The sequence below is a fragment of the Geotrypetes seraphini genome, chromosome 4 (genome assembly GCF_902459505.1).
Source record: "Geotrypetes seraphini chromosome 4, aGeoSer1.1, whole genome shotgun sequence".
NCBI classification, from domain to species: domain Eukaryota; kingdom Metazoa; phylum Chordata; class Amphibia; order Gymnophiona; family Dermophiidae; genus Geotrypetes; species Geotrypetes seraphini.
In genome coordinates this window covers 252,766,834-252,787,254 of record NC_047087.1, presented here as the reverse complement: position 1 = coordinate 252,787,254, position 20,421 = coordinate 252,766,834, and the positions used below count along the sequence as shown (strand labels likewise).

At 39.1% G+C, this 20,421-nt stretch overlaps 1 protein-coding gene across 2 annotated transcripts in view; it reads left to right on the top strand.

Moving 5' to 3' along the window:
• The window catches only part of DKK1 (dickkopf WNT signaling pathway inhibitor 1), a 61,606-nt gene extending 42,481 nt beyond the window's left edge, over positions 1–19,125 (top strand). For both annotated transcript variants that reach the window (XM_033942460.1, XM_033942459.1), the window contains exons 2-4: positions 8,617–8,767; positions 12,705–12,863; positions 17,177–19,125. In XM_033942460.1, the coding sequence (XP_033798351.1) occupies positions 8,617–8,767; positions 12,705–12,863; positions 17,177–17,430 (564 nt within the window). In that variant the 3' untranslated portion in view covers positions 17,431–19,125. The remainder of the gene's footprint in view (positions 1–8,616; positions 8,768–12,704; positions 12,864–17,176) is intronic.
• The last annotated feature ends 1,296 nt before the right edge of the window (positions 19,126–20,421 follow it).

Sequence of the window (20,421 nt, the reverse complement as noted above, 5' to 3'; positions counted from 1 at the left end):
CGCACGCTAACCACGCGCTAAACGAAGAATACTAACACAAGCTCTATGGAGGCGCTAGCATTTAGAACGTGCGGTATTGTAGCGTGCACTAAAACCGCTAGCGCACCTTAGTGAAAGGAGCCCTAAGTGATGGAATAGTTTCACGGGTAAAGAAACCGGACTTTTTGATGTAAAATTCTTGTAGCTTCTGTAAAAAATCATTGAAAGATATTCTCTCCTTACTGGGAATCATTATAGCAAATTCAAAATTTCTGCATTACTCTTTCTCTTAGCCCTTAAGATGCTGCCTCACTGCCAAGAAAAAGCAACCTCACCATCCTCACCGGACAAAATGCGTGATAACGTCTAATATTATCCAAATGACATTTTAAGACCTGCCAATTGAACTAGAACCTTTTTTTAAAAAAAGATTAGAAGTCAAACTTGAAAAAAAAATCGTATTAGCTTGTTCTAATATTTAAGGATGTTTCTTGCATGATAAACTGGCAGATTTACTGTGAAGCTTTAAATCTATAATATTGAATGGTTAGTCTTCATTATAGAACGTCTTGTTTCAGGTTGATGAAGGAAGGAGGAGGGGAGGTCCCCTCTAGAGTAAAAGAGAATTCCAGGAGTGAATTTGGAAGTGGATTAAAAAAAATAATAATAATTTATTTCATTAGCTGAGTGCAAACACTAGTGGGTTTGTTATGAATCTAGTAACATGACATCTGGACCTGAACAGGTCTGGAAGTGGCATTTCAGAGGCATCCCATGGAAATCTCTCCCCCCCCCCCCCCCCTGTCTTCTAAGTATGCTGCAGGACTAACTCTAACAGAGTTGTCATGTTTCTATTGGCATAATGTAAACATTTCCACCAGAAGCAGCAGCAAGGCAGAGTACTTAAATATAGATTACTGTATTTTCAATTGCTCTTTTGTTAAATATTTCCTGGGCACATCTTCACTTTTCTTGTACAAAGAAGGATATAAAGAAATTAGTAGAGACTTTTTTTTTCTTTTTTTTCAATAATTGGCATCATTTTGATTCCTTTATACAAACCGATATTTCTCTCCAAAAATGGAACAGTAGAGTCTATTGTACCAACCAAACACATTCCACTTACTTGCATTTTGACATGTATTTGCATGCATGGACATAGAGAGAACTTAAATCCAGGCTTATGAAATTCCCATTGTATTTTGTTCCAGTATTTGACTCGCCATAACATATAACCCCCTCCCTTTTATAAAGCTGCAGTAGAGGTTTGTACTGCGAGCTGGCGAGGCAAATACTCCAATGCTCCCAGACTTCCTATGAGCTTCGGAGCACTTGCCTTGCCGGCCCTCGCTAAAAACCTCTAGCATTCCTTGATAAAAGGGGGGGGGGGAGGGAGCGGGATAATATTGATCAAATAAAAATAAGACATTGTCTGATTTAATATTTAAATAGTCTCAAAATGTAGAAAAGTAAAATTTCCATTAAGATTCTTGTAAAATGTAGCATTGACTTCATTGACTTTAAACTGGAGAGCATTATATTTCTGGACCAATAGCAATCTAGCGCATTTCATGAATGCAGGATTTGATGAGCAAAAAAGATAAAAAAATTTTAAAAAATTATCCCCCCACCCACCTTTAACTAAGCCGTGGTAGAGGTTTTTATCATGGCCTGGGGCGCTAAATGCTTTGGTGCTCATAGGAATTCTATGAGCGTCGGAGCATTTTTTAGTGCTCCGGGCTGCAGTAGAAACTTGTACTGTGGCTTAGTAAAAGGGGGTCTATATGTCAATTTGAATACATTAAAACAGTTTTCTAAACCTTAGGAATATGTATGAGTAAGCACGCTTTTAGAGGGTCTTTTATTAAGCTGCAGTAAGCACTGGCGTGCACTTCTTCTTATCACTTATATAGCGCTGAAAGGCATATGCAGCGCTGTACATTGTGACATTTATAGACGGTCCCTGCTCAGAAGAGCTTACAATCTGACGTGGACAGACAGACATGACGATGGCTTAAGGCAGGACACGCTCAAGCATCCTATGCTATGCTTGCTGCGGGTTTCTGGGTCTCGCTGCGGAAACCCTGAGAGAACACCCTGTGCTATGTTCCAAATTGTTGAATGCTAAAATATATTTGTAATTTTTATTGGAGGGGGCATGCCTGGGGGCAGAGAGTAAGGTGTGTTCTAACTGGTTAGGGCAGGATTGCTAGTGAGTTCTTACTACCTAAAAAACAGATGTTGGTAAAGGCTCACACTGTAACCCTTTTTAATGACATAAGAACATAAGATTTGCCGCTGCTTGGTCAGACCAGTGGTTCATCGTGCCTAGCAGCCCGCTCATGTGGCGGCCCTTAGGTCAAAGACCAGTGCCCTATTTGATTTTAGCCTTACTTGTGTATGTTCTGTTCCAGTAGGAACTTATCCAACCTTTTCTTGAATCCCTGAAGGGTGCTTTCCCCTATAATAGCCTCCGGAAGTGTGTTCCAGATTTCTACCCTTCTCTGGGTGAAGAAGAACTTCCTTACGTTTGTACGGAATCTTTTTCCTTCCAACTTTAGCAAGTGCCCTCTCGTTCTCTTCACTTTGGAGAGTGTGAACAATCTCTCTTTCTCTACTAACATATTAGCAGCAACATTAGTGCATTGCCATTAAATTAAAAAAAAAAAGTTCGCAAATCTGTCATTTTTCATCTGTGACATTTCTATTGGCATTGTCACATTTGCTGCCTGGAAGCGCTATCACGGCTTAGTAAAAGGGGCCCTTAGTTTATTAGCACTTCTTAGAAAATGTAGGAGCTCTTTTACTCTTAAAGTATAGTAAAAATATGAAATTGCCACCTTCTAGTTGCAAAACGGAATGCATGCTAAGTACAGAACTTTTGTAAGGGTGTTACAATAGAGGTGAGTGTTTTCTGAGATGGTTTTCAATACAGACACATGTATACCATAATCAATCATCCTATGTATATACACATGCAATACTAGTATCGTTTACTGTGTTCATACTAAATCCTACTTATTTGCACACATAATACCTGTATCATGTTCTGTCTCATCTTAGATTTACATACATCCAGATAATTCTTGTCTGTACTTTGTTTATCATATCCTCAGCAATTCTGGGTATCTCTACTGCGTTCACCCTATCGTGTTCCTAGTGGGGACTAGCCCACTTTCTCCTCTATGTTGCATTGTTAGTTAAAGAAGTCTGTGAAGAGAATGGTCTTTATCCCTTTCTGTCTATACTTCATAAATTTAGGTGGCAAGTTGTACTGTTCTGTATGTGCTAACTTTAAGAACATAAAAATAGCCATACTGGGTCAGGCCAATGGTCCATCTAGCACAGTATCCTGTTTCCACAGTGGCCAATCCAGGTCACAAGTACCTGACAGAATCCCAAATAGTAACAACATTCCATGCTACTGATCCCAGGATCTCATCATCAGACAATGAGGTAACCATGATTGTTATATATTTTCTTTAAAAAATGGGTTCTAGGATTTAAGGGCAAGTTAGATGCACATCTCCTCAAAAGATGCATAGAAGAATACGGGTGACTAAGTTTTCTCCAGGTTACACCTGGATGGGCCTCCGCATGAGCGGATCATCATACTCAATGGACCTAAGGTCTGATACGGAGATGGCAGTTCTTATGTTCTTACGTTCTTATGGTGCTAGGACCTCCCTGGTTCTAGATCATGAAAAGTCTTTAATCTTCTTTTATGATACCTTTTCAATATATGTTTTCTGACAAAACATCCCAGACTTCAAAAAATCCAAACATTAATATGTTTAAATACAAAGGAGATGAAATAAAGATGAAGGAGAGAAGCATCAGAACTTAAATTGGATCAGTATCCACTTCACCGGTCTCAAATTTGTCGAATCATTTGCTTCTCCCCCTTCCAACCTATCTTTTCTTTACACAACTTGAATAAATATAATATCAACTTTCACTTTAATAAATTTTTAAATCACAATGAGCAACGTGTAAGACTTAGCTTAATTGTCCCCTAGGACTTCAGAGCTGGTCAAATTATTCACTTCGGGTACAACTGATGTACTACTGACCCTCTAGAAATGTTTCGGTCAGTAGACCTGCATCGGGGGATTCACCTGAACTCACATATTTTAGATGGCATCTCGCTCAACAGTAACCCCCTCTTTTACTAAGGTACATTAACCGATTAGTGCGCACTAATCAAATTAGCACACGCTAAACGCTAATGTGTCCATAGACTAACATGCACACGCTAGCGTTTAGTTTGCACTAATCGGTTAGCGAACCTAGTAAAAGAGGGTCTAAAACTTGCTTCAGGTATCAAACAGTGGTAAAAAGTGGCCTTAACAAACCCTGACTCAGGTCAATCCCATGCTCTAAGTCCATTTTTGTCGCAGGGATATAATGTCTGATTTTCCTATTTTTAGTAAATGGCTATTTTGTAGGTGGACATAGGTATGAGTGTCGGAGTATTTACTTGTACCTTGCCGACTTGTGGTAAAAATGCTCTATCGGAGCTTGATAAAAAGGGGCCTAATACTGAGTGCCCTCGGGATAGGCCCCAATGTGATGGACTGGGTCAGGAACTGGTTGAGTGGAAGGCGACAGAGGGTAATGGTCAGTGGAGATCGCTCTGAGGAAAGGGATGTTACCAGTGTTGCGCCTCAAGTTTCGGTTCTTGGGCCTGTTCTTTTTAACATCTTTGTAAGCGATATTGCTGAAGGCATGTCAGGTAAGATTTACCTCTTTGTGGATGATACTAAAATCTGCAATAGAGTAGACACCCCTAATGGTGTGGATAACATGAGGAAGAACCTAGTGAAGCTTGAAGAATGGTCTGAAATTTGGCAGCTAAGATTTAATGCTAAGAAATGCAAGGTCATGCATTTGGGCTGCAAAACCCTGAGAAAATGGTACAATTTAGGGGATGAAGAACTTTTGTGGATGTGATAGTATGTAATAATCTAAAGGTGGCCATATAGGCTGAAAAGGTGACGGAGAAAGCTAGAAGGATGCTAGGGTACATAGGGAGAGGTATTGCCAGTAGAAAAAAGGAAGCATTGATGGCACTGTATAAGACTCTGGTGAGACCTCATTTAGAATGTGTACAGTTCTGGAGACCGCACCTTCAAAATGATATAAAGAGGATGGAGTCAGTCCAGAGGACTAAAATGGTTGGTGGTCTTCATCAAAAGATGTATGGGGACAGACAAAGATCTCAATATGTGTACTTTGGAGAAAAGGCAAGAGAGGGGAGATATGATAAAAACATTTAAATACCTTTGTGACATAAATGTGCATGAGGCAAGTCTCATTTGAAAGGAAGCTCTTGAATGAGAAGGCAAAGAATGAAGTTAAACGGGAGTCCGAGAGCTTGTCTCGTGGGACAAGACTAACGAGGGGCTGGGAGGATGAGCACACCTGTTCGCCGGCAAGCGTTGGAAGGGAAGCAGCAGGGGATTGGCCAGCGGGGCTTTCCCACCAAAGGGCTGGACTGTAATTGGTGGGCCGCAGCCACAGGGGAAGTCAGGAGGGAAGTTTTTAAGTTGTGACCTCGGAGGACTCGTGGCATTCCTGGTGCTCCAAGGCAGCTTTCCTACCCACCCTCCCTTTAGGTGACTTTAGGATCGAGTACGGGTAGGGATTTGGAGTGGTATCCCGAGCTACTGGCTGCTGGGCTCATCGGAGGGATGAGCTGTGGGATGGCAGGGGGAGCTGTGCCCAGGGACTGGGTAACCCTGGAGAATAGGGCATGTGGGGTACATGCCACCCCTCAAATCCTTGCTGACATGGCTTTATATTGTTGTAGCTCGGGACATTTTATGTTGGTTCTGTTAAAATGTTAATTTCCAATAAACAGGGCTACGGCTATGTTTCCACCAATAAGTATTTGTGTGATGATGTTGGGGCAGGTTTGGGTGGGGAAGGGAGGTTTAAGGGGATAAGGGTAAGATGAAAAGCAAGCATATCTGGCTCCTGCTGTTAGAAGTGATAGGCTCAGGAGTAATCTAAGGAAATTTTTTTTTTTTTACAGAAAAAGTGGTAGATGCATGGTATAGTCTCCCGGTAGAGGTGGTGGAGTCAAGGACTGTGTCTGAATTCAAGAAAGAGTGGGACAGGCACATGGGATCTCTTAGGGAGAGGAGGAAATAGTGGATGCTTTGTATGGGCAGACCGGATGGGCCATTTGGCTTTTATCTGGTTTCATGTTTCTAGGTTTCTGTGTTTCTAATTGAGCAACAAGCCCTTAACTATCGATAATTGACTGCTAAAATGATTAATGGCAATTGGCACTCATTACATATGTGCACACATCTGACTGTACACAATTCTATAAGGCATGGCACTTAACTCTACTAGGGTATAACTCAAAAGGGAGCATGGCTATGGGTGTGCCAGGACCTTTCCTGAAAATTGCATGCATAATTATTAAATACTGCCTCAATACATTTACTCTAGGTTTCAGCAGGTGTAAGTCCGATGTGTAAAGATAAGTGTGGGAATTGGTACTAAGTGTGATTCTATAAATGGCAAGCACCCATTGTACAATCATATTTAATGCTGATTTTTTTTTTTGTGGAGCTTATTCAAAGGTTTACCTCAAAAAGAAATTAGACGTCTACAAATTGTTCAGAATGCCGCTATTAAATTAATTCATAAAACAAAAAAATTTGACCACGTCACTCCCTTACTTAAAGAATCACATTGGCTTCCTATAGCACACCGTATTCTATTCAAGATATGTCTACTCACATTTAAAACTCTCATTTTTCAAACTCCTGCTTTTATTCATAGAGTCTTAATTCCATATTCCACTATTAGAACATTGAGATCACAGGACCAACATTTATTAACCATTCCTTCTTTAAAAATCATCAATATTAGACGTCTTACTATCTTCTCGGTGACAGCTCCTCAATCCTGGAATGATCTTCCAACATATATAAGAGAAGAAAAGAATCTAGATAAATTCAAGAGTAAGCTTAAAAGTTTCCTTTTTAATGATGCTTTTAGCGATTAACGATCTTTTACTATCATATTTTTAGTAATTTTCCCCCCCCTATGTTATTACCTTTTTTTTTTTTTTTTTAATATGCATTGTAACCATTAATGAACTTCCCTTTTGTTTAAAAACAATGTCCAATAATCTATGTTTATTTTAACATTGTGATTTGTGTTTGTAACAGTATTTATTTATATAATATTTTACCTATGTTTTATAACTACGTGTTTTATTTTGTACATCGCCTTGAATTTTGATATGGCGATTAATCAAACTATTTAATAAACTTGGAAACTTGGAGCTAAATTCAGTGCTAATTCAAGCATTACCTGCTTAATGCATTTTGATAAAGGGTATCTTATTGTGCACAAAATTGATTTTAACACAAGTTAATATACGAAATGAAGTATATAAAGTCAATTTGTGCATTTTAAACAATTCTAACATTTAAAAAGTTTGTTAACACATATTGCTGAAATGAAACTAAAACATCTAAAAATCATAAGAAAAAGCCAAAATCCAAACATGAACCAACATTTTCCCCATACATATCCCTACAAAATATATCATTTTTTAATGGTTGTTAACCATGCATGTAGATTTGTTATCTTGTTTTAAATGCATTTAGGGCCATGTTCTATAAACGGCGCCTAAATTGGCAGCTGCCTTCAAAAATGGATGTCAATCATGCTTAGGCGCCGTTTAAAGAATTAAGGCTAATGGCGCACACCAGAAAACTTGGGCGCCTATAATGTAGGCAAGGGTTTTACTGGCCTACATTGCAGATGACTAAGTTATTTAGTGAATTGCACCTAATGGTGCCATTAGGCATCCTGCTATAGATGCGTTAATGCTGCCTATACTGTAGATGCCTCCCGGCAACTACTTTTTTAACTTTTTAATTGGTTTAAAATGAAGCAGACAATTACTGCGCCAATTAAAGCAAGTTAGGTGGCACTAGGGCACCTACTGCCAACTAAATAACGGCACCATTTATAGAATCTGGCCCTTAAAGCTCTAGTAATGTAAATGTTCTAAGTAATGTAAATACGCATGAGTCGAGTCTCTTTCATTTGAAAGGAATGTCTGCAATGAGAGGACATAGGATGAAGTTGAGAGGTGATAGGTTCAGGAGTAATCTATGGAAATACTTTTTTACAGAAAGGGTGGTAGATGCATGGAACAGTCTCCTGGAAGAGGTGGTGGAGGCAGAGACTGTGTCTGAATTCAAGAGGGTCAGGGATAGGCACATGGGATCTCTCGGAGAGAGAAAGAGATAATGGTTACTGCGGATGGGCAGACTAGATGGGCCATTTGGCCTTAATCTGCCATCATGTTTCTATGTTTCTGTCTTCTATCATTTACAAGCCATTCTGAAGTAAAATTGTAGATTTATTTTAGATAGTTTTTCTCATTTCAAGAAGACAACCATTTTATTGTAGTGGTGAACTCCATCTGAAAATGGCAATAAATTAGAATAGGACAAGGTGTTCTGGGTTTTATGGAGGACTTGCTATTTTAGGTACATCTGTGTAAACAAATTATCGAGCATATGGCTCACAGTGTGCTTGAAGGATGGCAGCATTTTCGGGACCAGTCCTTAATAAAGCTATGCTCTCTATCTTCTATAGCCTTATGTCTGCCTGGAGGATGATGACTGTGCAGCTGATGAGTTCTGCTATGGGTCACGTGGAGGAATGAAGATCTGCTTATCCTGCAGGAAGCGCCGGAAGCGCTGCATCCGTGATGCCATGTGCTGCCCAGGCAATTACTGCAACAATGGTGAGTGTGACGCTAAACACACTGTTGTCCAGACTAGCAGAGGGAAGCAGTGTAAGCAGACAGGAGCGGTGGCATATCCAACTTGCTGGCTACCCGTGGCTGTGCACCCCCCCCCCTCCTCCAGGCAGCAGGGAGGTACATGGAATTGTCGCTGCATCATGTGCATATGCACGTAGCCATTGGTTCTGCTCATAGGAGACAACTACCCATCTGAAATTACCTATCCCTGGACTCAAAGTGTATATTTAATATTGGGGTGCTCAAGTACCCACAGCACTCTGAAGAAGGTAGTTGATGTCAGAGGGGGAGGGGATCAGCGGAGCTGAGGTCCATTTGCATGCGGACCACGGCCCCACAACCACTCAAGCATCCTCCACCCCCACTGCCCTAACCTTGGTACACTAGAGGATAGCAGACAGCGTGGTGACCAGCTGGAAGATGTGGAAGAAATATGAAATAAGCACTGAAACTCACTGAAACAACTGATATAGCTAACTTTCTAGTTCCATAATTAAAGTTATTCGGGCTTGTCATATAGGACACCCAAATGTGGGTATCAATAAAAAAATATATAAAATTGCGCTGAGCGCTATTCTATAAATGGCACAATTTATAGACTAGCACAGTTGTCTCCAACCTTTTTACATTACATTAGTGATTTCTATTTCGCCAATACCTTGCAGTTCAAGGCGGAACACAAAGGAAGTTATTTGGCCATTTCCAGAGGAATTGAATAGTAGAGTGAATTGCTACAGAGAATTGGGATTAGGGATTAGTCTTGCGGTGTTAGTTTGTCTTCAAGGATGTCTTGAATAGGATGGTTTTTATTTCTTTTCTAAACGATTTGTAGTCTGTAGTCGTTATCAGTAAAGGATCACAGTGTGAATGCGAGAAAGCTCTGTCATTCACCAAAAGATTTCAAGCTTTCACATACTGCTAATTTTGTAAGCTGCCTTGACCTGATTGTTCAGGCTGGGTATTAAACATTCTAAATTAATGCTAACATTGATTCTACAACACTTCAAGGATATATGTTAAAAACTCTATTTTGGATTGTCAACAGTAGCAAAATTCCATAAATAAGACACCTGCGTAAAACACTTAGGGCTCCTTTTACTAAGCTGCGTTAGGGCATTAGCGCGCGGAATAGCGTGCGCTAAAATACCGCATGCGCTAGACTCTAATGCCAGCATTGAACTGGCATTAGTTCTAGCCGCATAGCGTGGGTTTAGCGCGCGCTAAAATGCTGCGTGCGCTAAAAACGCTAGCGCAGTTTGGTAAAAGGAGCCCTAAGTAGTCCTTTTACTAAGGTGTGATAGCGGTTAGCATGAGCTAAAACGGCTCGCGTGCCTTAGTAATAGAACCCCTTAATATATTGTTTGCAGTTACTATTTCAAGATTGCAATTTATGCATAGACAGGATTTGAAGAGCATTTCAACCACTTTGAGTGCTGCACATTGGAGACCACTGGATAGCACCTAGTGAAGATTTACTCCGAATGAAACCCAGTATAAATTCTCACGTGTAATTTAGATGCAGATGCCCCGAATTCTATAAAACTGCACAAATCTTTAGTGAACGCCCCTGATCAACTCATGCCCTTCCCATGACCACACCCCTTTTCGGTTGCATGCTAAAAGATTTACACTTACATCTTTATTGAATAGCCCTTAGCAGGACTTGCACGTAGATCCAAATTGTTGCCAATTAAAGTCAGTAATTGAAAGCACCTAATTATTGGTACTAATTATCTCATTACTCAATTAAATTGCATGTGGAGATTGGGTGCATACCCAAATTTGTACGTGCAGTTTTGAGCATCATATACAGAATTCAGGGGATGCTGTGCAATTATTAGTGTTCTGGACTCACATTAGAGATAAATTCATTTACCATTCCTGACTCTCTCCAAAAAAATTAATGCAGGCTTTTACTAGACTGTGGTAGAGTTTCTTACCACAGGCCAGCGAGGTAAATGCTCTGACGCTCATAGGAATTGAATGAGCGTTGGAGCATTCACCTCACTGGCCCTTGGTAAAAAGTTCAACTCTGGTTTGGTAAAACGAGCCGAAAATGTGTTTTATTATGTATGTGGATTGTACTCTGCTTTGTTATTAGGTGGAATGGAAATTTTTAAAATAATTAAATACATTTTCAGTTCCATTTGAAAGATGTCAGTTATTATTTTCACTGTCTTTCACATTATGCTGATTAGTATAAAGTAATAAAACAAAACCAAGAAAGGAAATAAGGTGATACATCATGCTGCTTATAATGATAAACTAGAAGCAATAGCATATTTGTTAGGTGCCAGTGACTCGTGTTCAAGTCCTAGCGACCTGGTAAACAAAAAGTTTTTGTGGCAGAATACAGAAGTAGATTGTTGGGCCTTTCTTCTTCTCAGTATAAATCCAAGGTTGGCGCATCAAATGCAATCCTCCGCCTCCAACACTTCCCTTCTGCTGCTGCCCAGATGGGATATGCCATATTTTTATTTTCAGATGAGCTAACAATGATACACATAGAGGTCCTTTTACAAAGGTGCGGAAAAATGTAGCCTTAGTATACCCCTACGTGGGTCTTTCCTGAACATTAAAGGCCATTTCTTCCCACAGCTGAAAAAAGGCCCATTTCAAATTTTCAGCGTTAATGGTCATGTAATAATGCTGCTATTAGTGCACGACCATTAGCTCATGAGCCCTTACTGCCACCTATTTGGTATGAGTGGCCTCTGAAAAGTTCTCAGCCCAACCAATAAGACAATGATGTGGAGCCATGAAACTTACAAGTTATTCCACACTTTTCTTGACACTTTTTGTTTCATTTCATATCATTGACAAGAAAAGTATCAACAAAAGGGTGCAATAACTTGTAAGTTTTATGGCTCCACATCATTCTCTTCTTGGTTGGGCAGAGAACTTTTCAGCAGCCCCTCATAGCTGTAATGACTCACGCAGTATTCACTTGCTAATCAGCTAGCAGGTCAACATTGCCCACATGCTAACAGATTAACATAGAACTGCCCACTGTCCACCCCCAAACATGACCCTCTGTGAAAAGTTAATATATGGTGTGCATGCTCAGAATGCAATATTGCTATGAGATACCTTGGTACATCCTACTGTAATCCCTTTCAAGTTTGTTAAGCACACGCTTGCACTTCCACAGTTTGATAAGAAGAACCCCTTAAATAGTTCTTCCTCAAAATTCATATGTAATATCTATAGGTCTTTGAAGATCCAAAATTTTTTTGTTCTGTTTAATTTTCTGAGTCATTCATGAAATTTTTCATTTATAAAATTTGATTTTTTTTTTTTTTTTTTTTTTAAATTCAATAGTGTGTACTCTTTCAAGATTGTGCCCTGCTGCTGAAATATTGTGCCCTTTTGCTTTTGGCAAAAAGGATGTACTCTTGTGTAGGATTGCCCACTACAAATGCCACAGGGAAAAAACTAAAATTTGAAGGGTTTTTTTTTTCTGTTTTGAATTAAATTGGCATGAAACAATATGGGAAATATTGTTGCTCTTTTTTTTTATGTGAATCTACATCCATAGTATTATCTAATGAGCCACCTAAATTTGCTATAATTTTAATTTAAAATGTACTTTAAAAGAAATGTATCTTTAAATGATCCTGTAGAATTATGCAACCTCCTCTGTACATACTTTAATTTGTTGATAGTGGCTGATGATATCTAAAAAGTTTAAGAAGTATTATACATTGGGGGGTCATTTTTGAAAATAAAAGGTAGATGTTTTGCTGTTTTGAAAATGGCCATTTTCTCAGCTGAATTTTTGAATGTTTCTCCCAAAATGTCCAAACTCAGACTTACACATCCTACTGAAAATGCCCCTCATTATTTGCTAACATTTCATGTTTAATGAAACATGAATTGCACCTTTTGCAAGTATTAAGCTACATATGTCAACCTGCAGGAATCTGTGTGCCATATGAGCCTGAACAACATGATCACCTGCACCATGGAGATGTAGAAGAGACGTTGATGGATAACTTTCCTCATGATCCTGATCATAGTACTCTTGAAACACATCTGAAAAGAACTACCACGCCTTCAAGAATGCATCATCTCAAAGGTAGGGACAACTGACAGACTCATTACTGAGAATGATTGCATTAAATTGTAGTGGCAATTTAAATATCCACTCAAAGTATAAAAAGTATACAAATATTTTTTTCTCTGTGCAGCACTGCAAAATTTTCAAACTGTATGTGTACCTCCACTTTGAAAAATTCCCACAGGGAAACTATGGAGCTCTTTCAATGCTGAAAGACACCAGCATTATAGTATCATCATGCTCCAAAGCTCAACCCAGATCCTCAGCAAAACCACTCTAAGTTCAAATTAGTTCATTACACAGTGCTTTACGTATCAAATCCTCACTGGATTTTATTATGGTTAATAGATATTTAATAATGAATTACTCAAGCAAAGCAGATGAACAAATGCATTGAATACTAAACCTCATTCCCAAAGTTTAAGAAAATAAGAAGAGAAATCCTCATAATAGCTGTGGCTCAGAGCAAGTGGACATGTCTGATGCACAATCTTGACATCATTGTGATATCATCAATATGCACCTAGATGGCAGATTGTCATTTAAAAAAATAGGAATATGTGCTGGGGTATCTGATCATACTAGGGATTTGAACCCATAACCTGTGGAAGATGGAATATGAATTTAACCAAAGCCACAGGAGCTTCTGTTTAGGCAGAAGTTCCTATTTATTTTTAGTGACAATCTGCCATCAAGGTGCATATTGATGATATCACAATGATGTCAAGATTGAGCATCAGACATTCTACTTGCTCTGAGCCACAGCTATTGTGAGTAGAGTTTCTCTTCTAACTTTCTTAAACTTTGGGATTGAGATTTAGTATGCAATACATTAGTTCATGTGCTTTGTTTGATTATTGCATTATTAAATATCTTTTAACCTTAATATCAAACTGGAGTACTCTTTACACCAAAAAAAGAAAACATTTTGGGAATGCGGTTTAGTATGCAATATATTTTTTCATGTGCTTTGCTTGAGTAATGCATTATTAAATATCTTTATACCTTAATATTAAACTGGAGTATTCTTTACTTCCCAAAAACAATCAAACAACAAAACCCATGCCATTATATCTGGATGCCTCCAGTATGCTTAACCCACGCCTAACTCGTACCCAGCTAACGCCCAACTCACACCCAAAAGTAGACCTGGTTTTGCAACGCCTATATGTTATGTGAGATTTTAGACGCATTAGGGCGCTGAGCAGCATGCGATTCTGTAAATGGACATCCATATTAAAATCACGCCCATACCTATCATGTTAGGCGAAGCTTTTTCCAAAGGGCATCTAGAAAATTCTGGACGCCTATTTTGTGAATCGTGCACAGTCTTTAGATGTCTAACTTTCAATTATTTCTTATTAATTAGACTTATTATTTGGACACCTAAGTGGTTAGATGTCCACATTATGGACACCTACCTTTAGGCGTCCTTTACAAAATTAGTCCCTTAGTCCAGCAATTTTCTACTTTTTTTTTTGTTCCATCGTACAATACAGAACAAAAAAAGAGGAAAATCGTTGCAGTAACTGTATGGCTCTTAATGGAGACTGCCCCAACTTTGTTCATTGGGCTGAGAACTTTTCAACGGTCCCGCATATTGTTCTGATAGAGGCACTGTCTCCAAAGATAAGAGAATGTTTGTTTTGATGTGGGTGTTATGACTTAGAAACATGACGGCAGATAAAGGCCAAATGGCCCATCCACAGTAACCATTATCGCTTTCTCCCTCTAAGAGATCTCAAAAGCTAAAAAATTCGATCACATAACTCCTCTTCTTAAGGAAGCTCACTGGCTTCCAGTAGCTCACAGAATAACTTACAAACTCTGTCTGCTCACATTTAAATCTCTTCTGTTTAAAACTCCGGCCTTCATCCATAGACTATTAATTCCTTATTCTTCCAATAGAACTCTAAGATCAGACCAACAGCATTTATTAACGATTCCATCATTAAAAACAATAAATACTCGCCGTCAGTATATTTTCTCAGTAACGGCTCCCCAAACTTGGAATTCTCTTCCCATCTATTTACGTGAGGAACTTAATTTAGACAAATTTAAAATCAAACTGAAAACTTTTTTATTTAATGACGCATTTGTCATCTGATTTATAGTTCTCTTTTTAACATTATTCAATTTCATTTACTTCTATTTCTCTTGTCTTCATATATTCAACTATTTTTATCCCATCCTTTTCGTGTTTTCCTTAATTGGTTCCCAACCTTGCTTAATTACATTGTAACTTCTTCCCCGTCCTTCCTTTTGTTCCCAGTTCGTACAGTTATTGTCTAGTCTTGTCAGTTTTTAACTATTTTATTGTGTAACTTTATTAATATGTAAATCGCCTTGAATATTGAAAAGGCGATTAAACAAATAAATATTAAACTTGAAACTTGAAACTTGAAACTTGATGTGCCTATCCCAAGCTTTCTTGTCTTTGTCTCACCACCTCTTTCAGGAGACTGTTCCACACATCAACCACCCTTTCTGTACAAAGGTATTTCCTTAGATTACTCCTGAGTATGTCTCCTCTTAACTTCATCCTATGCCCTCTCATTCCAGAGCTTCCTTTCAAATGAAAGAGACTCAACTCATGCACATTTATGCCACGTAGATATTTAAACATCTCTCAAAATCCTAAAAAAGGTCAACGGTAAAGCAAAGAGATCACAGCTTGCTCATAACTAGAGACGAAGACTCTATATCTCAAGTGCCCAAAGTCTTCGTCTCTAGTTATGAGCAAGCTGTGATCTCTTTGTTTTACCGTTGACCTTTTTTAGGATTTTGAGTAGTGATACTATTTATTGATTTGGACTATTTAAACATCTCTATCATATCTCCCCCACCAGCCTTTCTTCTAAAGTATACAGATTACGATCTTTAAATCAGTCCCCATAAGCCTTATGATGAAGATCACACACCATTTTAGTAGCCTTCCTCTGGACCGACTCCATCCTTTTAATATCTTTTTGAAGGTGCGGTCTCCAGAATTGTACACAATATTCTAAATGAGGTCTCACCAAAGTCTTATATAGAGGCATCAATACCTACTTTTTTCCTCTCCCTATGCACCCTAGCATCTTTCTGACTTTCGCTGTCACCTTTTCAACCTGTTTGGCCACCTTAAGATCAGCACATACAATCACACCCAAGTCCTGCTCTTCTGTCATGCACATAAGTTCTTCACCCCCTAAACTGTACCGTTCCCTCGGGTTTATGCAGCCCAGAAACATGAAGAACAAGAATGTCAGGCAGTGAAGGGGCTGGGGTTGAGTTAATTAGGAGTTGTCTCTGAACATGAGGTTCCTTTCTCAATGATTTCCCACCTCTTGCACCAGCAACCTTCCTGCAAACAGAAGTTCATACTGCACTGAAGCATTATCCCAACCCATCTGTAATATGGAGTGCAGGAAGCTGTTAACAAGCAGGGTCTAGCCCCTACAGTTTGAATGATAGTCATGTTGGCCAGGGAGGAAGAACAGCGGTGCGGACAATGCTGATGGCAAATGGTAATTTAATCAGCAGAGTACTATGACTGTATTTGCTCTTTTAAAATAACTTTCATACATTTCTGGGGCTCTTAACTCCCTTGTTGTCTTAATAACCTATTTTTATACCAAAAAGTGTTTTACATATTTCATTTTAATAAAAATAAGAGACTGCCAATTACAAAGATGCTCACTGCATAGATTTTAGATTTATGATATTTTGAGATTTCATCGTGAGTGACAGAGTAGAGTTGAGGTATGTATATAAATTGCATCCTTACAATAACCTCTCCTTTACTTTTTGGTTTTGTAACCAGATCCGATTTCCAAGATTATTGCAATTATTTTAAAAATATGGCTTATAAAAGTTAGGTGAATGCATCTACAGTATATTAGTTCTTAATCTGTAAACTTTTTCTTCCCTTTAAGGATGTAGTTATTAATGTGGGCTACAGTTAAGATGTGTGGTAGCATGAACTTAACATGGGTCCCACATTGTATGCACTAAGACCTAGGGCTCCTTTTATCAAGCTGCGGTAGGTGGTTAACGCGCGGAATACCGCGAGTTCAACCATCTGCTGCGCTAGTCGCTAACGCCTCCATTGACGAGGCGTTAGTTTTTTGGTGTGCCACGGGGATTAGTGCGCGATGAAATGTCCCACGCGCTAACCCCCGTAGTGCACCTTGATAAAAGGAGTCCCTAGTTTCTTATAACTAGGATTAACAGTTAAATAACCTAAACGGCAGCCCACATTGATAACTTCTTCTCTAATGATATTTTTTTGGACATGATTTTTATTAAAACATAAAAATACTAAAATGTACAATTTTGTCCACCTGAAGGTCAGGAAGGAGATGTCTGCCTTAGATCATCAGACTGTTCTGAAGGCTTATGTTGTGCTCGTCACTTCTGGTCCAAGATCTGCAAACCAGTCCTTAAGGAGGGTCAAGTATGCACCAAACATAAAAGAAAAGGATCGCACGGCCTGGAGATTTTCCAGCGTTGCGACTGTGGAGAGAGTCTGACTTGTCGAACACAGAGAGGAGACCATACAACCAGCAAATCAAACAGACTTCACACTTGTCAGAGACACTAACCCTAAATCCTTGGACGTTTTCTTTCATGTGATTCATAGGGCCTGATTTGCAGCAAGTCTATAAACTGGCATCTCATTTTAGGAGTCACAAGGAAGCATGGTTGGCACCAATTCTATAATGGCTTACACACAATTGATAATATCCTTTGAATTGCATGCGTTGCTTGATGAGACACTCATGACATGCCCGTGTTTTGCCCATGTATGCCCCCTAACAGTTATGTGCTAGGGGGCATACATGATTTAAGCATATAGATTTAAGCATATAGAAGGAAATTCTATAAAAGGCGCATACAGAAAGGTGCCAAAAAGGCGCCTAAGTTAGGCCCCTAACTTAATTAATATATTGGCTTCAATTATGAGACTTAACAAGTATAACATTTAATAAGCTCATAATTGAAAAAAATAAAAATTGGCTGATAGGAAACTATCTTCTTAGGCACAATTCTATAAAGATAGGTGCCTAACTTCAAAGTAGGTGTGTTTAGAGGCAAAGAAGGACTTAGACGCCATTAGGTGTGATTCTCTAAAGTATTTAGGCACCTATAATGTAGTCTTTTAAAAACCTGGCCTACATTATAGGTGCCTACGTTTCAGTTAGGCTTGATTCTGTAACGGGCACCTACAGGTAAGTGTGATAGTCATGAAATAGGTGCCTAACTTTAGGTGACCATCTTTTTAGGCACCCAGTTACAGAATTTCTCGTGTCATTTAAGCCCGTAACTGCCAATTATTGGCACCAATCATGCTTATAAGTACCATTTTTCTGTAAACTAGGCACCAGCTTATAGAATTGCCAGGGTCGATATTCAACTAGTGGCACTCAGCTTTTTGCTTACCACCACCAAAATTATTCCTGGATATTCAATGCTGGAGCTTGCCTAGTTTCCAGAGCCAGCCAACACATAGCTGGTTAAGTCCGATATTCAGCACTTAAGTGACTATGGGTTATCGCATAAAGATAGGATTAACTTTTATGTGGCCCTATTTATGTGGTTAAACTGACCAGTTAAGTTCTGAATATCAGCACTTAACCGACCGAGGGCTGACTTTGTCCCTGAAATGCCTCCAAAATAGCTGGTTTTCATTTAGGCACCACAGCTACTATTCTCCCCCTTTTATCAAGCTGCACTAGAAGTTTTTAGCATGGACTGGTGCGCTGGCACTCGTAGGAATTCTGTGGGCATCAGAGCATTTACCGCACCGGCTTGCGCTAAAATCCTCTAGCGCAGCTTTGTACAAGTTGCCCATTTTCAGCAGTGAAAATTAGGGGATAGCCCCAAACAGGAAATTTAACTGGCCAAGAGCAGTTTCTGGCCAGTTAAACCATTTTGAATATTGACTCCGCCTTTTCTTCCACCCTGTGTCCATGGGAAACAGAGCAGCTTAACAATTCAGGCCCTTGGTCATATCATCTGCAGTGAGGATTTTGAGCTTGTGAGATGTACTCAAGGTTTTCTCAACAGAATTTGGGGTATAAAATATGTTTCTTTTGGGGGAACTACCTTTAATCCATTATATATGCAGTAAATTACTGTGTTGTAAATAATGTACACAGTGTGGCACTTGGCTATAAATATTTGTAAAACAACAACAAAAAACTGTAACCATTATTTTTAATGGTACTGCATGAACGGTTTCAGTTTGATATTGTATTCTAAATTTATACAAACTTTTATATATTCTACAGAGCCTGTGGTATGATTTTTTTTTTCTTAATTGAAATAAAAATAATTTTTGGAAAACTAAATTTCTTCAATTCTAGCAGTAAGGCTGTGGATGAAAATGAATTAATACTTAAAATTTATTTGAGCAATTTTCCATCTCTGTGTAATTTGTCGGTGTGCAATTGGTTTGCAAAGATAAATTCCTTTGGAGTTTCCTTTTCTAAAACAAAGTGGATCAGGGCTGGACCAGTGACTCAGGCAGCTAAAAATCATGTTCTGCCATACAGAAGGGTACTGGTTCAGCCCTGCATTCTGATATTGACTTCCCAGATCAGTAGATCCCATGGAAGCAGTATTCACAACCCATTGAAGACTCCAAGTCCAAGGTCCTAGAGACTTGTCTTTCTCCTGGTTCTTGTGCCGGAATTACAAATGGTATAATTATGTCTGTATTGAAAACCATCTCAGAAAACACTAACTCTGTATTGTTACACCTTTACAGAAGCTTATGTAAACATTCTAAATTGACTTCCCAGTCATTAGTAGTGGTATAGAAGCTTTCAATAAACAAAGGATGCAGAGTAGGGTGTAATATATGACTGGTAATATATAACTTTTACAAGTAATACATTATTATTCACAGTCATGGGGTCAGGGATTTGATATATTGCACGGTCTGTGACTGCATATGACCGTTTGGTGGAGGATGGGCTGGGGAGGGCTTCAATGGCTGGGAGGGTGTAGATCAAGGGTGTCAAAGTCCCTCCTCGAGAGCCGCAATCCAGTCAGGTTTTCAGGATTTTTCCAATAAATATGCATGAGATCTATTAGCATACAATGAAAGCAGTGCATGCAAATAGATCTCATGCATATTCATTGGGGAAATCCTGAAAACTCAATTGGATTGTGACCTTCAAGTAGGGACTGACACCCCTGGTGTAGCTGGACTGGAGTGAGCTTTGACGGAGACTTCAGTAGTTGGAACCTAAGAACAATATCGGGTAGAACTTTGGATTCTTGCCCAGAAATAGCTAAGAATAAGAAGAAAAAACAACAACAACAAATTTTTAGATTGAATCAAGTTGGGCAGACTGGATGGACCATTCGGGTCTTTATCTGCCGTCATCTACTATGTTACTATGGGCTCCTTTTACGAAGGCGTGTTAGGGCCTTAACGCGCAGAATAGTGTGCGCTAAATTTCCATGCGCACTAGCCGCTACCGCCTCCTTTTGAGCAGGCAGTAGATTTTCGGCTAGCGTGCGCTAATCCAGTGCGTGCACTACAACGCTTAGTGCACCTTCATAAAAGGAGTCCTATATGTTT